Consider the following 24294-nt stretch of genomic DNA (forward strand, 5'->3'; position numbering starts at 1 on the left):
TGGTGTCTGCTGTGATTTGATGTTCTTATTCTTAAAAATATATCTACTGCATAAATTTTCTACCTTTGCAATAAATATCACAGTGAATGTTTGTACTTAACAGAGCATTGTAAAGAAAAAATAACATCCAATCATAAAGTTATTTTCAAATCAATACTAAGGCACTAATGTAATATTAGTTATTATTGAATTAGGAGTATCAACGTTGGATTAGGAGTACCAATCCATAGACGAATCCTTGTATAGACTAGAATTTTCAGAGAATGATTCAGCATTTTGGGGGGAATGATATGAGACGTTTATTCATACAATAAGGCCCCCAAATCAGCAGCTCACAGTAATGCATAAATGGTGGCATAAAAATGGAAATATTTACATATAATTACAGCAGAGATCTTAAGCTAGGGGATAAAAAGTATTCTGGTCCAATACTGCATCTGGTATCAGATCAATGAGTGCTAACTTGGAGCAGCACCACAACTCTACAAAATATTCAAACATGACCCTGAGTGCTCGGTCCACCCAACAAGGAGTCATGACCTACTGAGCACAGGGCCACGTGCTTCCTTCCATCATCTGCACATGGCGCCAAGGGCAAGGACAGAGACAAGGGCAAGGAGTCCTGGTGAGGACATACAGTAAGAACAGCAAGAAGAGAGGTCCAGAGCCAAGGTAGGGTGAACGCTGCTTGGTCTGCAAGGGGCAGTCCCACTCTCTACCTGAATTCCTGCCCAAATCCTCGCCGGGGCGCACATTTCTCTGAGACAATTCCCGATCTGTTCTAGGGGCTGTGAGGGCAGCCTCTGCTGTTGCAGAGATGCATGAGTGTGTGTGCATGTGTGTGTGTGTATGTGCATGTGTGTGTGCGTGTGTGTGTATTCTAGAGGACGTGAGGGCAGCCCCTGCTGTTGCACAGATGCGTGAGTGTGTGTGTATGCATGTGTGTGTACGTGTTTGTGTGTGCATGCATGAGTGTGTGTGTGTGTGTGTGTTCTAGGGGACCTGAGGGCAGACCCTTCTGTTACAGAGATGTGTGTGTATGCATGTGTGTGTGTGTACATGTGTGACTGTGTGTATGTGTGCATGTGTGTGTGCGTGTGTGTGTTCTAGAGGACGTGAGGGCAGGCCCTGCTGTGGCAGAGATGTGTGAGTGTGTGTATGCATGTGTGTGCATGAGTGTGTGTGTGCATGCATTGTGTGTGTGCGCGTGTGTGTGTGTTCTAGTTGCTCGAGCGGGCCCAGTAACGTCTCCATTGGAGACTTTGTTGTTACTGTGTCTGGCATATCGAATACTCTCAGTAGCTTGCCGGGCTCTCTGAGAGGGGCGGAGGAATCGAACTCGGGTCGGCCATGTTGGCCGCTTGTAAGGCGAATGCCCTACCACTGTGCTGTCGCTCCAGCCCGTGTATTCTAGTTAATTAATTGAATTGGTCTTTTATTTTCTGCGCCACAACAGGCTGTGCTCAGGGCTTAGCCCGGCTCTGCACTCAGACCCCTCCTGGCGGAGCTCGGGGGACACAGGGGCTTATGAGGGTCAAACCCAGACCAGCCCATGGGCAAGCTAAGCACCATCTCTCTGGGTTACCTCTCTGGCCCTACGGAGTGGGTCCTCTTGACTCTCACCCCCAACAGGTAGCCCAACAACACAGGTCATGGAGTGGTGGGCGGGGGTGGCCCAGTAAGAGGTAAAGTGGATGCCCCCACCCTGGCCCCTCCCCACACTCACCCCATGGCTCCCTAGTGCATAGAGGGCAGGAAGCGGCGATTCTCTCTCTCTCTCTCTCTCTCTCTCTCTCTCTCCCTCCCTCCCTCCCTCCCTCTCTTCTCTCTCTTTCATGCACACACACACTCATACACATTCAAACACATGCACACACTCACACACATTCACACACGCATACACATGCACACACATACCCACTCTCACTCACAAACACTCACACACATACACATACACAAACTCAAACACACACAAACTCACAAACACAAACATATGCACTCACACATACACACACTCACACACTTACACATTCACATACACTCACACACACTCAATCTCTCAAACACACACTCACACAAACTCACGTACACTTACACACACTGACACACTCACACACACTCACCCTCACACATACTCGCATACATTTTTACCTCTCTGGCCCACATTCACACACACTGACACACTCACACACACACTCACATACACTCACACATACACAGTCATGCCCGGAGAAGCCAGCTGACCCACTGACAGTGGCAGCCACTGACCATGGCCCCAAACCCAGTGACAGAGGACAGAGCAAGCCTGGAATGGACACCACAGACTCCAGCCGTGACCCGGGGCCGGAGGGCAGCGGGCACGGCCTGGGGAGTCCCACTGCACTGGGGGCAGAGGTGGCCTGGGCCGGGGGCGGGCCTGGGTTGAAAGAGTAGCCTGGACATGGAGGAGGCCCTGCAGGGACCTCAGCTGGCCAAGCAGCAGTGGGTACCTGGAGGCTTGGGTCACGCCGTCTTCACAGGACAATCGGGACACACGGACCTGATTCCACAGCCGCCCTGGGCCTCACGTGCCAGGGGACACTCTCTGAACACGGCTGAGAGACGCCCACGGCTGATACCTGTCCCCCCCTCCCCCGCCCCGGGGAGCCAAAGCCAGCCACCATGAGCTGACTCCTGGGGACATGCCGTGCACAGGAGATCAACGGCCACACTGAACAACACTGCCAATCACTCGAGCCTGGCACGTGGCCAACCCGGGTTTGATCCCCGGCATGCCATATGGTCCTCCGTACACTGCCAGGAGGGATTCCTGAGAGCAGGGTCAGGAGTAACCCCTGAGCATTGCCGGGTGTGACCCAAAAAGAAAAAAAAAACTGAAAGGAAAGAAAAGAAAGGGAAGGGGAGAGGGAAGAGAGGGAAGGGAAGGGAGGGGATAGGAGGGGATAGGAGGGGAGGGGAGGGGAGGGGGACATGGAGGGGAGGGGGAAAGGGGACATGGAGGGGAGAGTGGGGCGGGGCGAGAAGGGGCGGGAGGGGAGGAGGAAGCTGGAAGGATGAGCATGGTCGTTCTAGATGGGGAATCAGGCTGAGTCGCGGGAGGGGCTGCCTCGATCCTGGCCGGGGCACGAGGCCTTCTTGTGACCCCTGGCATGAGCATGACAGCCTGGCAAGATCAGAGTTCTGGCATGTTCAAACACCTCGCTGGCAGGATTGGGTCGCCCAGATAAAGAACCTGACAACCCTAGGAAAAGTGCTCTTGGGGCGCTATCCAGGCAGCTCCTGCCCCAGACGCAGGGATCCATGGCAGGGTCCCCCAAACTGCTCCCATCCCCCCCAGGACTGACCCTGTCAGTGTCCAGGCCCCGCGGCGGGGCTGAGGTGCTGTGTGCTCCCAGAAGCCCTGGCGTTCAGCAAGGCTTCCCTTCCCTTCCCTTGGTGCCTGGCTCCAGCACGACTGTCCGCAGGCCCCACCGGGAATCCACCAGGCAAAGGCCTCGGGTGGGTAGAGGGAGGTGCTCCCGCTGCCCTGCCCGGGAGGCAGGGAGGACAGGCAGGAAGGGGGAGGGCCTGGAGAACGGGCAGGAAGAGGGAGAGCGGGATAGGCTGGCGGGAGGAGAGAGGGGAGGAGCGAGCACAAGGAGAGAACAGAGGGGATGGGAGGGACAGGGCAGGAGAGACGGAGGGACAGAGGGACAGATGGAGGGATGCAGGGGTGGAGGGGAGGAGGGATGGAGAGATGGATGGATGATGGGGAGGAAGGGAAGGGTGGAGAGATGGAGGGATGGAGGGACAGATGGAGGGATGGAGGGGAGGAGGGATGGAGAGATGGATGGATGATGGGGAGGAAGGGAAGGGTGGAGAGATGGAGGGATGGAGGGACAGATGGAGGGATGGAGGGGAGGAGGGATGGAGGGACGGAGGGATGATGGGGTGGAGGGATGGAGGGGAGGAGGGGATGGAGGAATGGAGGGACAGAGAGATGGAAGGATGGAGGGATGGAGGGACAGAGGGATGGAGGGATGGAGGCACGGAGGGATAGAGGGATGGAGGGACAGAGAGATGGAGGGATGGAGGGACGGAGGGAGGAATAGAGGGATGGAGAGATGGAGGGATAGAGGGATGGAGGGATGGAGGGACGGAGGGACAGAGGGATGGAGGGATGGAGGGATGGAGGGACAGAGGGACGGAGGGATGGAGGGATGGAGGGACAGAGGGATGGAGAGATGGAGGGATAGAGGGATGGAAGGATGGAGGGACTGAGGGATGGAGGGATGGAGGAATGGAGGGACGGAGGGATGGAGGGACAGAGGGATGGGGTGGGGCAGGAGGATTGGGGAGGAACGTGGGGGTTGCGAGAGGGGAAAGAGCTGGAGGAGGTCAGGGAAGGGGAGATGGGGAGGGGGAGGAGGGGTACTGGGGGGGAGGCAGCTGCACGCCTGGGGCTGGGTCAGCCCGTCCCTGACGCAGGTTCAGGCAGAGGCATGGGGGCCACACAGCCCTGGGGGGGGACACTCTGGGGCTCTGCCCGAGGCCCCCAGCCCCACTGCCTGGCCCGAAGCCCCCGTTGCCCGGGCACAGACCACCCGCCTGCTGGGCTGGATGCAGAGTCCTCAGCACCCAGGGACAGAGCTGAGTCACCCACAGCCCACGGCTGACGCTCCTCCCCGGCTGGGGGACCCGCAGGCCCGGGCTGCAGGGACACAGGACACAGGGCCACTGCGTCCACGAGCAGAGAGCAGGAGGGGACGCAGGAGGGGACACGGACGGCTTCTGGGCCTTCTCCTGCTTCTCCCGTCTCCTTCCTCTCTCTCTTCCTCTCTCGCCCGTCCCTGGTTCTCTCGTTCTCTCCCCCTTTCCTTCTCCCTCTCTGTCTCTCTGTCTCTCTGTCTCTCTGTCTCTCTCTCTCTCCTTCATTGTTTATCCAAACGCTCATCTCCTCCCCCCATGTCGCTGAGGCCCAGACAGCGGAGCCAGCAGAGGCTACGCTCCAACTTGGCAAAGCCTGAGCAACGCGGGCCTCTGCCGCACAGCGTTCAGGGATCGAGCAGCTCCCGAGTTATCAATTCACATTTCTATTCAAGAGGCACCGACTGTGGCCGGCACCGTTCCCCTGCAGCACGGAGGGCTTCTGGATCATTCTGTTACACACCTGAACCTCCAGGCTTCACTGCCCAGAAGCGGGGTGGGGCCAGGCCCTGCCCTGCCCTGCCCTGCCCTGCCCTGCCCTGTGTCGGGTCATCAATGGGACTGGACTGGGAACCGCTCCCCTGCCCCCCTGCATTTCCTTAACCGTTTGTTGGTTTGGTGGGTGAGGGGGGGTGTTATACATGGCAGTGCTCAGGGCTGACTCCTGGATCTGTGCTCAGGGCTGACTCCTGGCTCTGTGCTCAGGGATGACTCCTCCTGGTGCTTGTGGGACCATGCACAGTGCCCAGGATTGAGGCCAGGTCGTTGGCACACTGGGAAGCTCATTACCTGCTGGGCTGTCTCTCCTCTCTCCCTTTCCTGCTACCGTGTTGAGACAGCCTGCTGTTCTCCGGGGTGAAGTCTGCGCATGGCAAGGTACTGAGGAACTCAAGGTTTCACACGAGGACTTTTGTCAGCTGTTATTTCGGTGACCGAAATCTCCTCTTCACCCCCAGAGCCTTGCTGCTATAATGGTTCCTCACTACCCAGGGAGTCTCTGAACTCTCCCGAGCATCCTGAATACTCAAGAAAGCAGACCGGAGCTTATGTCTGGGCGTGGCGGTGGATGGTTTGTGTTCCAGGCTCCATAGACACTAGTCGCCTTTCTACAGCTCGGTATATTTTGAGATAATGTCCTATGCTGGTGCCCTTCATTTAAGAGAAAAGCTGGCCAATTTCCACCAAAGTGAGCGAAGCATCTGCTCCTACTGGTGGGTCACTGCAAACCAGAGTGGACTGCAGGGTTCACATCTCCTTCCAGCGCCAAGGCTGGTGAGAGACACTTGGGACCGGAGAGATGGGACAGGGACCAAGGAGTGTGCCGTACGCAGCTGATTCTGGCTTGGTCCCTGGCGCCATGCATAGTACCAAGCACTGCCAGGAGAGATCCCTGAGAGCAGAGGAAGCCCTGAGCACTGCTGGGTGTAGCCACAAAAAATAGAGAACGAGATGCAAAGGTTTTCCAGAATGTGTCATTTCTCATCTCTGCTCTCTTGTTACCAAATAAATCCTGTTAGGGAGAAACATTGCTTTCAATTAAGTAGCCATGGGTCTTCATGGCCCTGTTCATTCTGAAAACATTGATTAAACATCTATAATTCTCAGACAGTGTGATTAAGAAACAGGCAAGCCCTCTGCCCAAAGGGATGGATTAATAAGAGATGACTACCCCTAAAAGATGAAAAATCGTAATTAATTTTAAACGATAATAATGGCACAGACTGTTCCTTAGAGAGTAGCTCTGGCAAAATAATACACATAAAACTGGTCTCGGGAAATACAAAACCCAAAGGTAGACGTTTTTCTAACCACTGTAGTCTGTGACCTGTCCCACTTTGCATACACACAGCGAAGTACAGGCACAGACGGCTGTATTTCACACCGTCTTCTGGAGCACTAGATTAATTCAAATAACTGCTGATTGGAAGAATGATCTTGAGACCCACATTACCAAAGGTTTTCCCAGGGGCATCGGAGACCCCGTAAGACACAGCTTTGATTCATGCTTTCAGGGCGGTTTAACACAACCGAGACACAGAACACACTCGAACACAGTTTGCAGCAGTTCATGGGGGGAAATGACTCCTCCTTCCCATCAGAATTCATTCTCAGTTCTTCTGAATCCTCAGCATGTGAGGCACACTGGGACATCTCAACAGACGAGGAGACTGAGACCTATAGTCGATCCTGGAAGCTCTTTGGGCCCAACAAGTCCACTGTGATGAGAAGGACATTTGTAGAAGCTTCGATCCTTGACTTAGGGTCAACAGCAGGGAAAGCCACTGTCCCCAAATCCCCACGTGGCTAGAACTGTGACACTGGAAGTGTCTCCACATGAGGGGATGCGGCCTCACCTGAGACTTGTCAGAAATGCTGACTCAGGGGCCTCACCTGGTTCATGGATGTGGGCCCAGGATCCGGATTCTGATGGCACCTGAGGTCAGAAAAGGATTCTGCTCTTGAAGCTTGGTTGGGAGTTGCCGTGACCCCACCACAGTCTGTCGAGACCCTCCTGAGAGCACATGGCATGAGCAGATGTGGGGCTGGACCTGGTGCTCTCCAGGGATTCTGGCCAGAGCAGCTGTAGGATTGGAACTTGCTTATGAGCGGGCTTTTAGCCTCTGGGGTCTGGGGCTAAGGACCACTCGCGTTCAGAGGGGATGGGGCTGGTGGTTGTGGGGGGTCGACTTTCCATCCCCCAGATGAAAAGCAACAGCCTCATCAGACCCCAACATTTCTGAAGACCAGCATGGAGGTGAACAGGAAGAGCGTGACCAGAGGGGGACCCAAAGGGAGATGGGAAGAGGCGGGTCCACAGAGGGAACAGGAAGAGGCGGGTCCACAGAGGGAGCAGGAAGAGGTGGGTGCACAGAGGAGTGGGGAGGGGCCGAATCAGAGGAGAACAGCTCTTGACTCATCCACATTCTACTTTTGAGTGTATAGACGTGAAGATCTTGCTTCTCCGGAACATACATCTGGCAGTTCATATGCCTGCTGTATAGATAGCTCACGGGGATTTAGAGACAACTTTATCCTTCTTCCTCAAGAGTCCTATGGGTCCTTTGCAAATGCATGGCTCAAGTGAGTTCATAGTTTTTATTAGTTTACTCATTGTGTCTTTGTGAAAGTTGCCAGAATGCACAAGAAAATACTTCCCCACCACCACCACAGGAACAAGTGTTAAAAGCTACTGAATATAGAACTTAAGTCATGACTTAAGTACTAGAAGCCCTTAGTTCTGAACTACATATTCCTGATTTCATATGGCAGGATTTTGCCTTGCTTGAGCAGTTTCATCACGTTAGTGTCTCAAAAGGAAATGAGCAACAGAAGCCTTGAGATGTCTGCGTGATGAAGAGCTGGTTGGGAGGAATGTCCTGGCCAGGGGATGGAGCCACAGCCCAGTGGGTAGGGTGTGTGCCTTGCACGCCGCCAACCCGGATTCAATTCCCAGCATCCCGTATGGTCCCCGGAGCACTGCCAGGAGTAATTCCTGAGTGCAGAGCCAGGAGTGACCCTTGAGTATCGCTGGGTATGACCCAAAAAGAAAAAAAAAAGAATATCCAGGCACACGGTTAGTGTCATTTGCATCACACTGTTACCCATGATCTATTAGAACTACTATTTTAAAATTCTTTTTTCTCTATTTACATTTCTGCTCGTTTTGGGGTCACACACAGTGGTGCTCAGGGCCTGCTCGTGGCTCTGATCTCAGGGGTCACCCCCAGTGGTCCCCAGGGACCACCATGTGGTGCTGGCTCTCGAACAGGTTGGCTGATGCAAAGCAACGCCCCGCCTCGTTTTATCTCTCCAGGCTCTTTCTCTTTTCAAACATACAATCACTAAATGTGTTCTGGTTTGCTTTTGGCTGTCCTTTTTGACTATCTTTGCTAGCCTGACAAAGCTCATTCTCAATATCTGTCCCAGGAGCTATAAACCAATAAAACTTTATTGTCAAAAATGGCTTCTCACAGAGTATGTGCTCGACCCTTTGAACCATCTCCCCACTCTGGGTGCACATCTGGAGGGAGGAGCTTGTGGCTGGGAGTGTGGTTGGTTGGGGGGAGCACATGCCGTGCTTTTTTGAGGCCCTGATTTCCATCCCCAAGACTGCATGCCTACCCCCCCCACACACACACATGTACCACCAGGTAGGGCCCTGGCAGGCCCCAGCACTTCTGGCTCTGAGCCCCGCAATACATACAACAGCAGATATAAAACACCTATTATTCTTCTTTCACTAATTTAGAATCGTTAGCATTATCAGACTAATCTCTCATTAGCAGTCCTATAAATACGTTACTGTTACTAATTACAGGATGCTTTCATATCATATCAAGTCTACGCCACAATTTCACAAGTTTTTAAATCCAAGGGTAAGTACAAGTCGTCAGTGATTCTCAAGAGCAGCCTGGCACCGTCCAGCGCCCTCTCCCCGACCCTTGCCCACACGCCTCCGGACCCCAGAAGGCCAGCAGCCCCAGGAGCAAAGCAGAGCCCCCCCGCCCCCCACAGCACTGCCCGCCCCCGGGGAGGGGCCTACCTCTCCAGGAAGTGCGTGAAGGGCAGGCGCACGGGGTACCCGTATCGGCTGAGCTTTACCATCTCCAGGACCCCGATGTACCGCAGCTGAGCGGACACGGAGCAGCTGTCGAAGGCGTCGGGCCGCTGGGCGCTGTTGGGCTTGATGCAGTGGACGAAGTGCGGGGTGCACGCCGCAAGTTTCCCGAGAACGTCCGCGAGGGATTTCTGGAGAGACAAGCACAAGGCGGCTGATTCCCGAGAAGGCAGGGGAGGGGGCGCTGGAAACAGAAAGGCATCAAGAAAAGAACCCCTGCTCCAGGACAGCACTGAGAACTGGGGTCTGAACTACAGCCACCAAACTGAGAAATGGGCCAGCCAGGGGGGACAAGCTCTGGCAGGCGGTGTAGAGCGGGGGCGGTCAAGGGAAACAAGACACTGGGGGAGGGTCCGGTGCCAAAACATTCTACATCTAAAACTCAATTATCAGTAACTTTTTTTTTTGTTTTTTTTTTGTTTTGCTTTTTGGGTCACACCCAGTGATGTTCCTGGCTCTGCACTCAGGAATTATTCCTGGGAGTGCTTGGGGGACCATATGGGATACGGGAATTGAATCCGAGTCGGCTGCGTGCAAGGCAAACGCCCTCCCCACTGTGCTAGTGCTCCGGTCCCAATCAGTAACTTTTAAAAATCACAATTCTAAAAAAAATTAAAAAAAAATCCTGTCTCCACATAGACTCTTGTTTGTTTTCTACCCACTTGTGTTTCAGAAAGGCTCAAAATATTTCCCCCTCCTCAGCTGATAAATCCCAAACTTAAGGCTGACGCCGTCAGCACGTTGATGGACTCACCCGGAGCTGGGAGGCGACCGTGGCTGGCCCGGTGCGCTCCAGGCGCTGGAGGAAGGTGCTGGCTCCCTTCTTCTTAAACAACTGTGAGGAGACACACAGCACTGTAGTTACCACCCACAAGTCGACACTTCCACTCACACGTTCTCAGACTGAGGGGCGCGACGGTCAGTGAGAAAGGAGCAGCCCAGGCACTTGGGCAGGGCAGGGACGGGGACAAGGTGGGAGAAGGGGGCTCGTCCTCACGCACAGCCTCCTGGAGAACAGATGCCCGTCCCAAGGCATTTGGCGGGAACTCGCCAAGCACAAATGGCCCATATACATCATGCAACTGGCGCAGCTCACTTGTAGGCTAAAGGATGCTGCTTTATTCATCTTGGACCACACCTGACTCTGCACTCAGGGACCACCCCTGATGGTGCTCTGGGTACCATACATGGGGGTTGTAGGGAAGATGGTCGTGTGCAAGGCAAGTGCCTTATCTGTTGTTCCAACTCTCTGGCCCCAAAAGGAGACTATTCTATGCCACAAAGACTTGATTTTCTTTTAACTTTTAAAGTTAATTTTATTTTTTTCTTCCTTTTTGGGTCACACCCAGTCATGCACAGGGGTTACTCCTGGCTCTATCACAGATCACAGATCAGATCACAGATCACCCTGTTATTCGTCGATTGCCTCGAGCAGGCCCCAGTAACGTCTCCTTCATCCTAGCCCTGAGATTATATTCAAGGCTCTTTAGGAGAATGAGACCCATCATTGTTACTGGTATTTGGCATATTGGGTACGACATGGGGAGTTTGCCAGACTCTGCCGTGTGGGCAGGTTACATTCGGGAGCCTGCCAGTTTGTCAAAGTAGGAATGAGATGTCATAATAAAATGTCGCGCGGCCGCATTCGCGGGCTCTGGTTTTTATAGTCTCTGAGCCTTGGCCGCTGATGAGATTACACGGCGCCAGGGGGCCAGTTGGTGGGTGTGACCCTCGCCTACTGGAATTTGGAGGATCTGGGTGGAGGATGCTCGACTCCAATCTGAGTAGGCTTGGAGATCTTGGCCCCGGAACCCACGTGGCTTTGTCCCTCTGCCGGTACCTTCAGGTGTGCGGAGAGTGGTCTCAGCATGGTGGTGTCTGGTCCTGGAGGTCGTCAGCTGCCGGGGCGGGGAGGAAAGCTCAACCCGCTCCCTCCAAGGGGCCACAGCGAGGAACAGCCAGGCGCAGGGGCAGGAGACTGTACTGTTCTCCCTCCGGGCTCTGGTTTTTATAGTCTCTGAGCCTTGGCCGCTGATGAGATTACACGGCGCCAGGGGGCCAGTTGGTGGGTGTGACCCCCGCCTACTGGAATTTGTTCTTCGCCGTGGCCCCTTGGAGGGAGCGGGTTGAGCTTTCCTCCCCACCCCGACCAGGTCTCCGGCAGCCGACGACCTCCAGGACCAGACACCACCATGCTGAGACCACTCTCTGCACACCTGAAGGTACTGGCAGAGGGACAAAGCCACGTGGGTTCCGGGGCCAAGATCTCCAAGCCTACTCAGATTGGAGTCAAGCATCCTCCACCCAGATCCTCCAAATTCCAGTAGGCGGGGGTCACACCTACCAACTGGCCCCCTGGCGCCGTGTAATCCCATCAGTGGCCAAGACTCAGAGACTATAAAAACCAGAGCCCGGAGGGAGAACAGTGCAGTCTCCTGCCCCCGCGCCTGGCTGTTCCTCGCCGTGGCCCCTTGGAGGAGCGGGTTGAGCTTTCCTCCTGGCTCTATACTCAGTAATTACACGTGCTTGGGAGACCATATGGGATGCTGGGAATTGAACTTGGGTCAGCCGTGTGCAAGGCAAACACCCTATCTGTTATGCTATCTTTCCAGTCCAAAGATCTGATATTTAAAGACTCATTGGCTTTAATTTATTTATTTTGACAATTATTCTAGGTCTATTATTGGTTTCTTGGGCTGGAGCGATAGCACAGCAGAGGGGGCGTTTGCCTTGCACGCAGCCAACATGGCCTACCCAAGTTCAATTCCTCCGCCTCTCTTGGAGAGCCCGGGAAGGTACAGAGAGTATCTCGCCCGCATGGCAAAGACTGGCAAGCTACCTGTGACGTATTCGATATGCCAAACACAGCAACAACAAGTCTCACAATGGAGACGTTACTGGGCCTGCTCGAGCAAATTGATGAATAACGGGAGCACCGTGACCCTGCCCTATTATTGGTTTCTTACTTGTTTTTATTTCCTTTTCCTTAATTTTTTATATAAGAGAAGTTGTAAATTATCCCTCTGAAGATTAATAAGAGAATGTGTCTTTACTATAAATATATAAAGCTCTAACACAAGCATGCACACACACACACACACACACACGTCCCAATAGCAGAGAATCAAGGGTAATGGAGTCAAGAGCTGGCCACCAGCATGAAACCAATGAGTATGGATAAAAGGACAGGAGGAAATTAATTCAATTCTATCTGGGGTTAAAAGGTGTCTCAGGTACTAATGTACTATTATATTTCACAAAATCACCAGACTGAGACCCACGAATCTATCGATCCAAAATCATTTATCATGAAATAAAAAGGTCTTCCAAGAGAGAAACGTGTGCAGAATCTTTCCTCTGTGGAAGTGACGGCGGGCACGGCACCAGCTCGGCTCCTCCTTCTGTGGGCCAGTGTGTGGTGTGAGAGCTGGACTGGCTGGGGCTGGGACTACGGGGCAGCCATGTGGACCAGGCCCCACCTTCTGCAGACCTGAAGGGACTAGTGCTCAGCCGCGCCCATGGGGTCCTGTCCTGCAGGAGGGGTGCAGAGTGTAACGTCAGGCTGCCTGCAGGACGTGGGGAATGGAGCACTTAAGGAGTCACTGTCATAAATAAATCTCCAGCCCTGGAAATTGAACCCCCGGTTCCCCTCTCGGGTGGAGAGAGGACTGAATTATCTCTCTCTCGCCGTCCTCAGGGGAAAAGACTAATGGCATCTCTGCCTGGTAATGTTTAATAATTAAGGTTAAAAATTACAGTTTAGAGGTGTGTGGTGATTTCTTACTCTTGATTTCCAGAACGATTGAGAAAGGACGGCCAGGAAGCCCAGCAAAACCCCACACAGAGCTCTCCCTCCTGGCGTGGGGTGGGGGGACCTTTTGTCTTGTGTGAACAAGCCTGTTCTGCATACATTTAGCTTGACTTCCTGCAAGCAGTCCATTCTGAAATAACGAGATTCAGGAAGCCCTATCTCAGGTTGACCGGTTAAATGCCCTACACACACACACACACACACACACACACACACACACATGCACACATACACACACACGCACACATACACATGCATGCACATACACACAGATACATGTATGCACACACATGCACACACACGTGAGTGCAAACACACACATGCATGCACATATACAAACAGACACATACACACAAACACACACACACATGCACGTGCACACAAACACACACACATACCCTCTTCATAAATAAAGTTGATTTTACTTATGCTTTTATTTTAATTGCTGAAAACTAAAGTGCATCCCAGCAAGGTTTTTCTGGACCCCTTCCTAATTATAGTTCCATTTTCGCCCCACAGTTGTATAGAAGGCAGCCAACCCAAACTGGTCTCCAATCCACAACTGGCCTCTCACAGGGAGCTCTTTCTACTGTTTCTCAGATCTGAAACAACTCCATTATATTTTAGCTCAATTTCATTATTTCAAAGACAGGCAGGATGTTTTTGGCAGGGCACACCCTATATGTCGAATGGGCTTTAAAACATGAGAATGATATGTAAGTTAGACACGATACAAAATATATGCTATAAAACATAACACACAAAAATAGAATATGGTATATAAAAACAGCACAACATGAATACAAAATAAGCTAGACATATGGAAAAACTAGGGAAGAGAGTGCAGCCTCTTAGATAAATGAAAATACGATAATTTATGGTTTAGCGACCAGAAGACATCTTCAGTGATGAATGCCCATGAGACAAGGCAGCTGGGTTTGTTCCTTCTGAGGTCACGGTGTCCAAACTCACTGTCTGGTCAGCAGAAAAACAGTCACAGAAGGACGCAGGCGAACAGGACGCCGGGGATGCAGCCCAAAACAGCGCCCGCACACACACACACACGGCCTGCTCTCAGGGTGACACGTCTGATAAGACCCTTACTCGGGAAAATAAAGCCTCAGTTTCGCCCCTGCCACTGCGTGGCTGTGAACGAACACACAGAAAGCAAAGGTGCCCCGGGGGCAGGACCTCTACCTTGCCCAGCTCCAGGTAGTTTCTGCTCTCGCCCGTGGCCACAGCCGCCGTCGCCTTCTTACTAAGCAGCGGGGCTTTCTGTCCCCAGAGAGCTGAGGCTGGTGAGCAGGACACGAGGGACCCCGTGGGTGACAGTTTCGACTGGAACAGGTGACTGATGACGACATTCTCGCTGGCTGGGGAACAAGCAGATGGAGATTGAAGTGGCATCAGCCCTGCTGGGCCCACGAGACCGAGTCCCTCTTGGGCCCCCTGGGAATCGGGGACCGGCCCCCGCTCTGGGCGATGCCTTCAGGAGCCGCTGCCCTCCTGGCCCTGGCCCAGGGTCTGGGCCCTCTGCCCCCACCTTCCTCCCAGCCCTGTTTTTTCTCAGCATCTACTCAGTCCCACAGCTGAGCCCGTTCTCTCAGCCCTCCTAGCACAGGGTATGTGCCTGGGCCGCTGCACACCACCCTCTGTCTGCCTGTCTGTCTGTGTCTGTCTGTCTGCCTGCCTGTCTGCTTGTCTGTCTGTCCATCTGTGTCTATGTGTGTTGTGTTTGTCTGTGTCTGTCTGTCTACCTGCCTGTCTGCTTGTCTGTCTGTGTCTGTCTGTCCATTTGTGTCTGTGTGTGTTGTGTTTGTCTGTGTCTGTCTGTCTGCCTGCCTGTCTGCCTGCCTGTCTGTCTGTGTCTGTCTGTCCATCTGTGTCTGTCTGTGTGTGTTGTGTTTGTGTGTGTCTGTCTATCTGCCTGTCTCTCTGCCTGTCCATCTGTCTGCCTGTCCGTCTGTCTTTCTGACAGCCTGCCTGTCTGTCTGTCTGTGTCTGCCTGTCTGCCTGCCTGTCTGCCTGTCTGTCTACCTGTCTGTCTGCCTGTCTATCTGCCTGTCTGTCTGCCTGTCCATCTGTCTGCCTGTCCGTCTGCGTGTATGACAGCCTGCCTGTCTGTCTGCCTGTCTGTGTCTGTCTGTTCATCTGTGTCTGTCTCTGTCGGTGTCTGTCTGTCCATCTGTGTGTGTCTGTCTGTGTGCATTGTGTCTGTCTGTCCCTCTGTCTGTCTGTGCAGGACTCAATCCTCCCAGCATCATGGCTTGGGGATCAGGTGAGGGCATGGAAGGTCCTGGCTTTTCCTAGCCCCGCTAGGCTGCAGAGGTCAAGAGCAGCTGTTCTCCTTGGGCGTTAGATGTTGCCTGTTCGGTGACTCCGGGCCCAGACCCCTGTCCTGACCCCTCGGCGGAAAGACAAGCCTGACTAAAGGGCTGCAGGAGCAGGGGCGGGGGCAGTGAAGGTTCTAGAAGGGAAGGCTTCCCTGTCTCCGAGGGCACTTTGTTGTTCAGATGGGAGCAAGGGACCTGGGCCTGGAGGCGGTTTTTGCTCAGGGGCCTTTTCCAGGAAACCAGCAGTTCTCTAACAAGTGCATGGTGGGCTGAAATGGGGAATTCCGCGCGTGGAGACACCATCGGACCCATCAGCCCCACAGCCGTGATGCTGACAGAGCTGAGTGTCTACCCTTTCCTCATTTCGCCTGCCCTGCCCAGCATCAGGAGTGACTGGCCAAGCAATCTCCTCACTAAGAAGGCAAAAGGGGGTCGATGGCAAAGCGGAAACCTCCGACCCTCGATTCCACCCCCGACCCTCGGCTCTCAGGAAACTAAGATACTGGGAGGTACCTGGACAAGTGGCCTAACGGGTAACCCAGAAGGCCTTAAGCTACTCACACTCTCCTGAAAAACCTTCGTGTTCTCTGTGATATTCTTGTCACTCGATGAGTAACACAAAGAATGAGTTTTCCTACTGAAAAATCCCACGGGAATGAGCCAGCCTTGACTCACTCAGTCCTACACTAAGGTTCGCCCTGGCTGGGAAGTTTCTTCCTTACTTCAACAAACTTTTCTATCTTTCTAGTGGAGTCTGAGTATCTGGATTACTCGATATCTTCTTCCTCAAGGAGATTGAAGAAGCTGGGACAGTGGCGGGACAGAGCCATCAGCAGTGCCCCTGCGGTAAGGGGCAGGGGAGGAGGCAGTGGCGTGACCAGGCGTCTGAGGGGTCCCTGGGAACCAATGAAATCAGGGAACCCAGACACCTGGTTTCTTCCTCCCGTCTCCATCTGCAATGGCCTGGAAGCAAAGACTCTGGGGCAGAGAGGCATCCCCAGCGCCCGCTGACTCTGCCCTCCTGTGCAATAAACCAGGGCTGACGCCAAAGGTGCAGGTGATCCTGCCAGAGTCAGGCAGTGTGAACCGTAAGACAGGGCTGAACTGCTGGAACTCACTAGCAAACATTCACCAAAGGGGCCTAAAATACACACAGAATCCCAGACCACTAACCATCATACTTTCATTCTAAGAAGCCTTTTCTGTCATTAAAAATGTTGAGGGCTGGAGCGATAGTACAGCGGGGAGGGCGTTTGCCTTGCATGTGGCTGACCCGGGTTCGATCCCCGGCATCCCATACGGTCCTCCGAGCACCTCCAGGAGTAATTTCTGAGTGCAGAATTCAGGAGGAACCCCCGAGCATCACTGGGTGGGACCCAAAAAGCAAAATAAATACATAAACAAACATATTGAGAAAATGGCATTGCACTAATTTCAAAAACAGGATCTACACAAGATTCTCATAAAACAGAAGGCTTTTCTGGAAATGTGTAAGAAAGGAAAGTTCGAATCATTGGCCAGTGAGGACAAGACGCTTCCCAGGTATTCCTTGGGAGCAGTATTTTCCGTCTTTCGATTCTGCCTAGTACCTGTCCGAGCCCAGGCTGGCTCTGGCCGTCTTGGCCGTGGTGGGAACGCACAGCCGGCAGGGCTCTGCGAGGCAGGCGAGTAATTCCCCATGAAAAACAATCTGTTCCAATGTGCTGCTTGATTTAAGGTAAATTTGTTCCTCAGACCAGAAGTGATTGGGATGTCTTATTTCCACCTCAAAGGGATCTGACTGCTTCATGAAAGCCTGTCACACGTTCCTTTCCGCGGGAGAGATAAACGGCCTTCTCACTTACGGCAACTTAATGCACAAAAGCGGATCCATTTTAATTCATTGAAAAAGGTTATTAGGAAAATGTGACGCTGCGGAACTGCTCTCAAGACAATAATTATCAGAGTAGATAATTATACCATATACGGCGTATAATTTTAGACATGGTATAGAATTACAGACACATGTATTCCAGTGCTGAGGTTCACGAAGTATGCGGGGCCCTGAGCATTTACACATACATACAGTCACACATGTATGTATGTTTGCATGGATTCATTTGCAAGCTCCTTCTATTTCGGGAACTTTAGTTCTCAGTGACTTAAAGTACATAAGAATAAAATAGCACCCGTAGGTGTGTCTGGGAGCACCTGAGTCATAAAATTCCCCCTGCCAGGGTCTAAATAACCCTAAATTCCATATTCATCTTCATTAGTCTTCACAGAAGAGCCTCTTTATATTCACACCACCGGAGTGGGGAAGGTGTTTTATATTTCTCTCTGTTAAAAGCTTGGCTAAATTACGGTTTCTGCTAGTGTCCAAATTAAATTGTAACCAGAGCACACGTGGCGTGATCTTGCCCGATTCTTCTGGGTATTGGGATGCAAGAGACATTTCAATTGTCCTTTAGTGGGTGGCATATTTTATGGGACAGTACTCAGAGACAGGAGTGAGCAAGGAGCCGGTGGCATTTTAATCAGTGGGGGACACTTACTTTTCATCACAGACAGAAGGCTCTGGGCCAGGGACTCTTTGTTTTTCTCGATGGCTCCCGTGACTTCATACGTCACCTAGAATGGAAGAAGGCAGCACGGTCACGTGGGCCCAGCATGCCCAGCTGATCTGGGGCAGCTGAGAGTATCCACAGTACACCGCGGACACTGAGAGTATCCACAGGGCATGTCCTGGGAGCCTGGGGGTCCCGTGCAGGCTGTCGCCCAGCGTGGGGACCCTGCTCTCTAGGAGAGGAAGGCCGCTGACTGCCACAGCCCCTTTCTCCTCTGGGACTCACACCTGTCCCCAAACCCACCAAACCACATGCACATGCGGCTGTTGGCAGGAGCAGGATTCAGCTCGAGAGCATACCTGGTCCCCGGCCCTCTATGCTGGGCCTGTTCTGGACGCATCTCCCAGGTGCCATCCCCACCTCATTCACCATGAGCCCTTCAGTGGCCCCCTCGGTCTGTCTGGTGAGTTCCACAGCTGGGACTTGGTTTTGGAGAGACCCTTGGGCTGACTCCCCTTGTCTAAGCAGAGACCCCTGTGATTCTGGGGGGCTGGGTGGCAGGAACAGCCGTCTGCTCTGGGGGTCCTGGGCTGAACTGGGGGCGCTGAGCAAGGACACCTCTTCCTATTGCACCACCCACGGGAGCATGAGGGGGTCCCAGAAGAGCGCCCCTTTCTCTATTCTTTGGGGGTTTAACTAATCCCCCAGAGAGAGGCGCTTACCATGGCAAGAGGGGAGAGACACACATGAAGCCGGTGACCAAGAAGCGGGTCAATGGCCAGACCTGCAAAGTGCCCACTGCCCTGCTGGGCGTTCAGATCCCGTGTCCGTCTCACCAGACTATTCACACGCGGTCTGACGGCACGAAGCCCCTGAGACCTGAGACGGGGGCTGGGCGAGCTGGTGGTCACGCCTCGGTCGTTCCAAGATTCTTCCCTGTGGCCTGAGCATCAGCAATGTCCAGCTCGCCAGAGTGAAAATGGGAGACCCCGGGCTGACACACGCACTCTGCACTATTTTTCCTTTTCACTTTATTTAAACCCCATGGTTTACAAGGTTGTCCATAATACAGACGTTCTGGGCGTTTGGTGTCTGTCTCCAGGCGTTTGGTGTCTCGGCAACAACCCCCCACCCACATGGCCTTCGCCCCATCACTGCCTCATTTCTGGCCACCAACCACACCTGCCCCTAGCAGGCGGGCAATCATTTGTTTCAAAAATACTTTGGGCAAAAGAAACCTGAAAATTGCTACATATCTCTGCAGGGTTTTTGTTAAATCTTGGAGGATTCACTGAGTCTTCTGGTTACTGTTGCTGTTTGTTGTGGTTAGTTCTGCATCACTGTTACTATTTGTTGCGTTTTTGTTGCATTTAGTTCTGCATTATTGTTGCTGTTTGTTGCCTTGAGTTCTGTGTTACTTTCTCATCTACTTTGGTGAGCTCCCCCTGGCATTTTGGGACTGTGGAATCTGGAGGTGTCCAAAACTTCAGATCCAGAAATTTTGGGCTCTGCAGAACCGGGCAAGTCTGCGGAGGTCCTTGGTGGAGACTTGGAGCTCGGTGGCTGGGTGGTGGCGGCTGTGGGCTATGGTGAGGCTGCTGGGCTGCCCCGGGGCCCTATCCGACTGCGTGTGCAGGCACTTCAGCGGGTGGCCGCGTCTCCTTGGAGACAGTCTCCAACCCTGCCGGCTGGTCGTGGGTTGAGCGGGCAGGGTGGTGCCTACGGGAACGAACTCTGCATCCCAACTCAGCATGTGGGCAGCGCAGGGCGGTGACACCAGCCCTGGAGAGACTGTTTCCAGGTGCAGGAACAGGGAGCATCACCCCAGTGCCCAGTGCCCTGTGCTGGCCTGTGGCCTGGCGTGTGCACCAGGGGGATTGTGGCGAGGACCCAAACACGTCCTCTTTAGCCGCCTGGCTCTGCGCAGACAGGGCAGGGCACTGAATGTCTGGGTCTCTGCTCTGCACAAACGGGTATAAATAAAGGCCCTTGCATAGAGCCACGTCCACTCCCTGTTGACCGAGCAGATCATTCCCGATGCCAGCAGTGACCCGGGCGAGGGATCACTGCTGAGAGCCTGAGTCCTGCTCCTGGCGTCCGTCTCTGAGCTCCTGCTGGGCAGGGTGACTGGAGTAGACACACATTCCTTCTGATGCTGCTTCTGAGTCAGCCCCGTGGCACACAGCCCAGCGGGCTGAGGCGGGGTCAGGCTGAGCCTCCATCGCCCCAAGTGCCACAGGAACCCACTGCTCCCCTCTGGGATGCCCGGCGCAGGTCCCCGGCCTCTGGCTCTGACAGCTGACCTGACGGTCTGCTTCCCCTTCCAGCCCGTATGGATACCCAGCTCCTGCTTCCTACTCTCTTGGTCTCAGTTCAGGGCACCCAAGGACAGCGGTGTCAGAAGGTGCCCTGGGGTGCTGCTGCTACTTCGCTTGTGTCCTGCATCTCTGAAGCCTACAGTAGCCAGCCCTACCTGGGGTGGGCCTCAAGGGATGGCACCCGCCCCCAGTGCTGTCCCCACACCCAGGCTTCCTCTCACCTAAGGTGTTGCTGGGCACTCCGGGAAGCCTCAGAGATGGACCCCAGGTTGTCCCCCAGGTCTGAGACAAAGCTGAAGTCGAGGAGGGTGGCTGGGAGGCATTGGCCTATACACAGCTGACCTGGGGTCAAATAACTGGCACCACACATGGACCCCAAGCACTGCCGGGGACAGAAACCGACACGGCCAGGCATTGCCCCGAACCTGAGTTGGGTGAAATGATGCTCAGAGCAGAACCTGTGAGCCGAGCACCGAGGGAGACGCATCCAACACGCGCAGGTACAAACACCAAGGGACGCACCTTGATGTTTGTCAGAAGCGGAGTCTAATGACACCCTGAGTTTTATAAAAGTAATGGACCATGAGGTAGGTCTGCTCAATCGTTTCTGACAAGAGATAAATGAACTCCGCGAGTCTCTCTGTGTTAATAGTAGTCTGTGCGGACCCTCTAGATTAACGAGGGTCTGACCCTCTTCATGAAGTAGGATGGGCACTGCCCGGGGTCCAAGCTCAACACAAGGCTCGTGCCTTAGGCGCTGCCCAGAGGAGCTCAGTGACTTCATCCCCCAAAATATAACCATTTGAGGCACTGGAAAGGGGGCATAAACAGGCATTAGGACTGTTCAATAATGTCCCCACCTGCATTGTGCCAACTTAAGAATCAAGTACGTCCTCAAGAAACTTTTGCATACTTCAAGAGAAACTGACATAAGGAGTCACCACGGACCCCCGGGGGAGCTAGCCCATGTCTGTGAGGGTTTGCCATGTATGGAGCTGAGAGACCCACATGGTGCTCGCACTACACTGGAGGAATGTTCTTCCACTGTACCTTACTACTGTTCCAGTGGAAGGGGGGGGGGAGAGAGAGAGAGAGAGAGAGAGAGAGAGAGAGAGAGAGAGAGAGAAAGGGAGAGCGAGAGGAAGAGAAAGAGGGTGAGGGAGGGAGAGGGAGGGCGGGAAGGGGGAAATGGAAGAAAAGAAAGGGGTGGGGAGGGTTGGGGTGGGAGGGAAGGAGTCAGGAGGGCAGTAGAGGGGAGGGGAGCAGAGGAAAGGGGACAGGAGGAAAGAACAGGAGGGAGGGAAGAGGAGAAGAGGGCAGGGGAGGGCAGGGAAGGGGAATGTTAGAGGGAGACGCCTGGGCTCCTTTCAGGGCACTCAGAAGTGTCCAGCAAAGGGACAGCATGACACTCCAGGTGGGCTCTGCAGTTCCCTTCCCAGAGGCAGGTCTGGGGACCCACAGAGAGAGAGGCAGGAGCCGCGGCCCATCCTCTCTTGCCCACTCTCTGGGGGCTCTACAGGCCCGGGAATGAGGGGGAGGCCTAAGGCCACTGTTGGCTGTGACCAGACAGGCACTCTGAGGGCAGTCCCAGACCCCCGTGAAACATGCCCACACACACATGGGGGCTGTGCCTCTCACCGTCAGGCAGTGCCATGGAACGAATCCCTCTCCCCAACACAGAAGCCAGAGCTCCAATATTCTGAGGAAAGCGATTCTCCACCCGTGACAGCTTCCTCCATTCACCAGATGCACTGGCAGGACTCGCATCCACCGGGCGTCACGCACACACTGGCCCCACATGTGCAGGAAGGTGGCTGGCATCTAACCTCCAGCTGCCCGGCCCCTCCCGCATCACGCTGGCTCAGCAGGGTGCCGCCTTCTCGCTGATTGTGGTTCCAGCCCACCTTAAGTGCGGAGGCTGGGGGGTCCTGGGCCACTCCCCGAGTGAGTGAGTGGGCAGGGCAGGTGGCAGGCAGAGGCTCCAGGACTCCCAGCACAGAGCAAATGTGGGGGCGCTGCCGGCTTTGCCTGCCGTTGCTGATGGGTTCTCAATGAGACTGCTCTGTAATTACACCCAGGACTGAATTACTTGGGTAATTAGCCTTTTGTCAAGAGCTGCAAAGAATTTTAAACCACTTTTATTTAACTAACGGAAGCCAGTTTCTCCCCTCTCAAAGGTTGACGTAGTTCTAACGGCATAATGCGGCACAGAGTGAATGGAACCACGTGAAAATACGCTGGAGAGTGGCGGAGAGAAGCTGGAGCCCTGAGTGTATGTTCTCCCGTACTGATGTCACCCTGGGTGTACTCTCTCCCATACCAGAGTCACCCTGAGTCACCCTGAGTATATGCTCTCCAGTACCCAAATTTCCCTGAGTGTACCTCTCCCATACTGGAATTACCCTGAGTGTATGTTCTCTCGTATCAGAACCACCAAAAATGTATGCTCTCCCATACTGGAATCACCCTAGGTGTACCCTCTCCTCATACCAGAATTCCAGGCAGCCATGAGAGAAAGTCTCACAGTCTGCATTTGGAGGTGGCATCCCGAGCCCCCCTCACTGATCTGGACCCCTCTAAGCCCTACGTGCACCCGGGGAATGCAGCGATCAAAGCTTCCTCAAGTGGCAGAAGCAGCTGTGAGGGTTAGGAGACAGGCCTTAGCCTGGCCTCCTCCTGGCCCCTGATGTGCACCGAGGCCCAGGGGCTGAGTCACCTGTTCTGAACTTCACTGGTCTGTACAGGTAGGGTTGAGCTGGGGCCAGTTCTCTGTCTGGGGTAGTGACCGTTTTCCCCAAATAGACCATCAGCGCCGTTATCAGGTGCATGGGCAGGAGTTGGATGGACTTGCAGCGGCCTCAGTGGGCACCAAGGGTTTCTGATGACCTTGGATCTGGCCCCTAGCTAGGCTGTAAACAATATTTTGGGGATCACTGAGCTGATAGGGACTGAAATCCTGCATATGGAATACACCAAGGAACACACCACGGAGTGACCTTTCCAATCTGTTTCTAATATACAAGAGTTATAAAATGAAAAACATTAAAAAATGAAGAAATACAAATCATGTCTGATTTCTTTTTCCAGCGACTCCTGATGTCTCTGTCCCTTTCCCCTCTCACTTCTCCATGACTTCTGGCATCAATCACTTACTAGCGATGCTTCCTCCGTTGACCATCCAGTCATACTGGCCTACATTCATTTGCACTTGGGGAATTGATGGGATTCTGCTGCACGTGGGCTCAGCATCATCCCCCATTTTGCTCACGCTTTTTCTCACAGCGGACCCCGCCCATCACTATGACCTGTGGCTCTCAGGAGAGGCATCCCTGAGGTGATCTGGATCAACCCAATAGAGCAGCCAAGCCTCGATGGTCACCCAAAGTCGCTTCATCACAGAGACGGAAACTCTGGACACTCGATCACATGGAAATGCAACTTCAAACAGCATTCTGATAAGCAAACCCACCGTCACTTAGGTCTGTTATCAATAAATCAAACCAGAACGGTCTCATTTAACCCTGTCGCTAGAGATGCTAGAAGACGGCATGGAGCTGTTAGCACTCCTGGAAGCGAAACGCGTGTCCACACGGTTCTGCCCCCAGCCCCCAGCAGAGACCTCAAAGCCCTTCTCACTGGAGCACTTGGAGGCTTCACTTCTTGGTCTGAGATTTCCCAGAGCGCAGCTGGGGTGCAGCACCTACGGGTGTGCCAGCAGGGACGAGAGGCCGAGGAAGAAGGAAGGAGGGTGCAGGAGGCTGGCCCTCGCGGCCAGGAGCAGGTTCCGATTTGGATTTCTGATTTCACCGTGCACAGAGAGTGGGGACAAACGTGGGAAACGCCTCCATTTGCATTTTGGGGAGTGAGTTAGGAGGAAGAGAGAAGGTGAAGGTATCTGGGTAGCGTGGGCTAAGGTTCATGCAATTGACTCTGGGTTTGTTGAGGATGAAGAGACAAACACAGGCCACACAAGGAATGAGAA

General features: G+C 53.7%; 1 protein-coding gene across 1 annotated transcript in view; it reads right to left on the reverse strand.

Moving 5' to 3' along the window:
* The window catches only part of MYO16 (myosin XVI), a 142591-nt gene that overhangs the window by 88175 nt on the left and 30122 nt on the right, over nt 1–24294 (reverse strand). The window contains exons 5-8 of the mRNA XM_056109959.1: nt 17983–18058; nt 14313–14488; nt 10059–10139; nt 9230–9435 (exon numbers count right to left, since the gene is read on the reverse strand). Of these exons, the coding sequence (XP_055965934.1) occupies nt 9230–9435; nt 10059–10139; nt 14313–14488; nt 17983–18058 (539 nt within the window). The remainder of the gene's footprint in view (nt 1–9229; nt 9436–10058; nt 10140–14312; nt 14489–17982; nt 18059–24294) is intronic.

The sequence above is a fragment of the Sorex fumeus genome, unplaced genomic scaffold (genome assembly GCF_029834395.1).
Source record: "Sorex fumeus unplaced genomic scaffold, SorFum_2.1 ptg000008l, whole genome shotgun sequence".
NCBI classification, from domain to species: Eukaryota; Metazoa; Chordata; class Mammalia; order Eulipotyphla; family Soricidae; genus Sorex; species Sorex fumeus.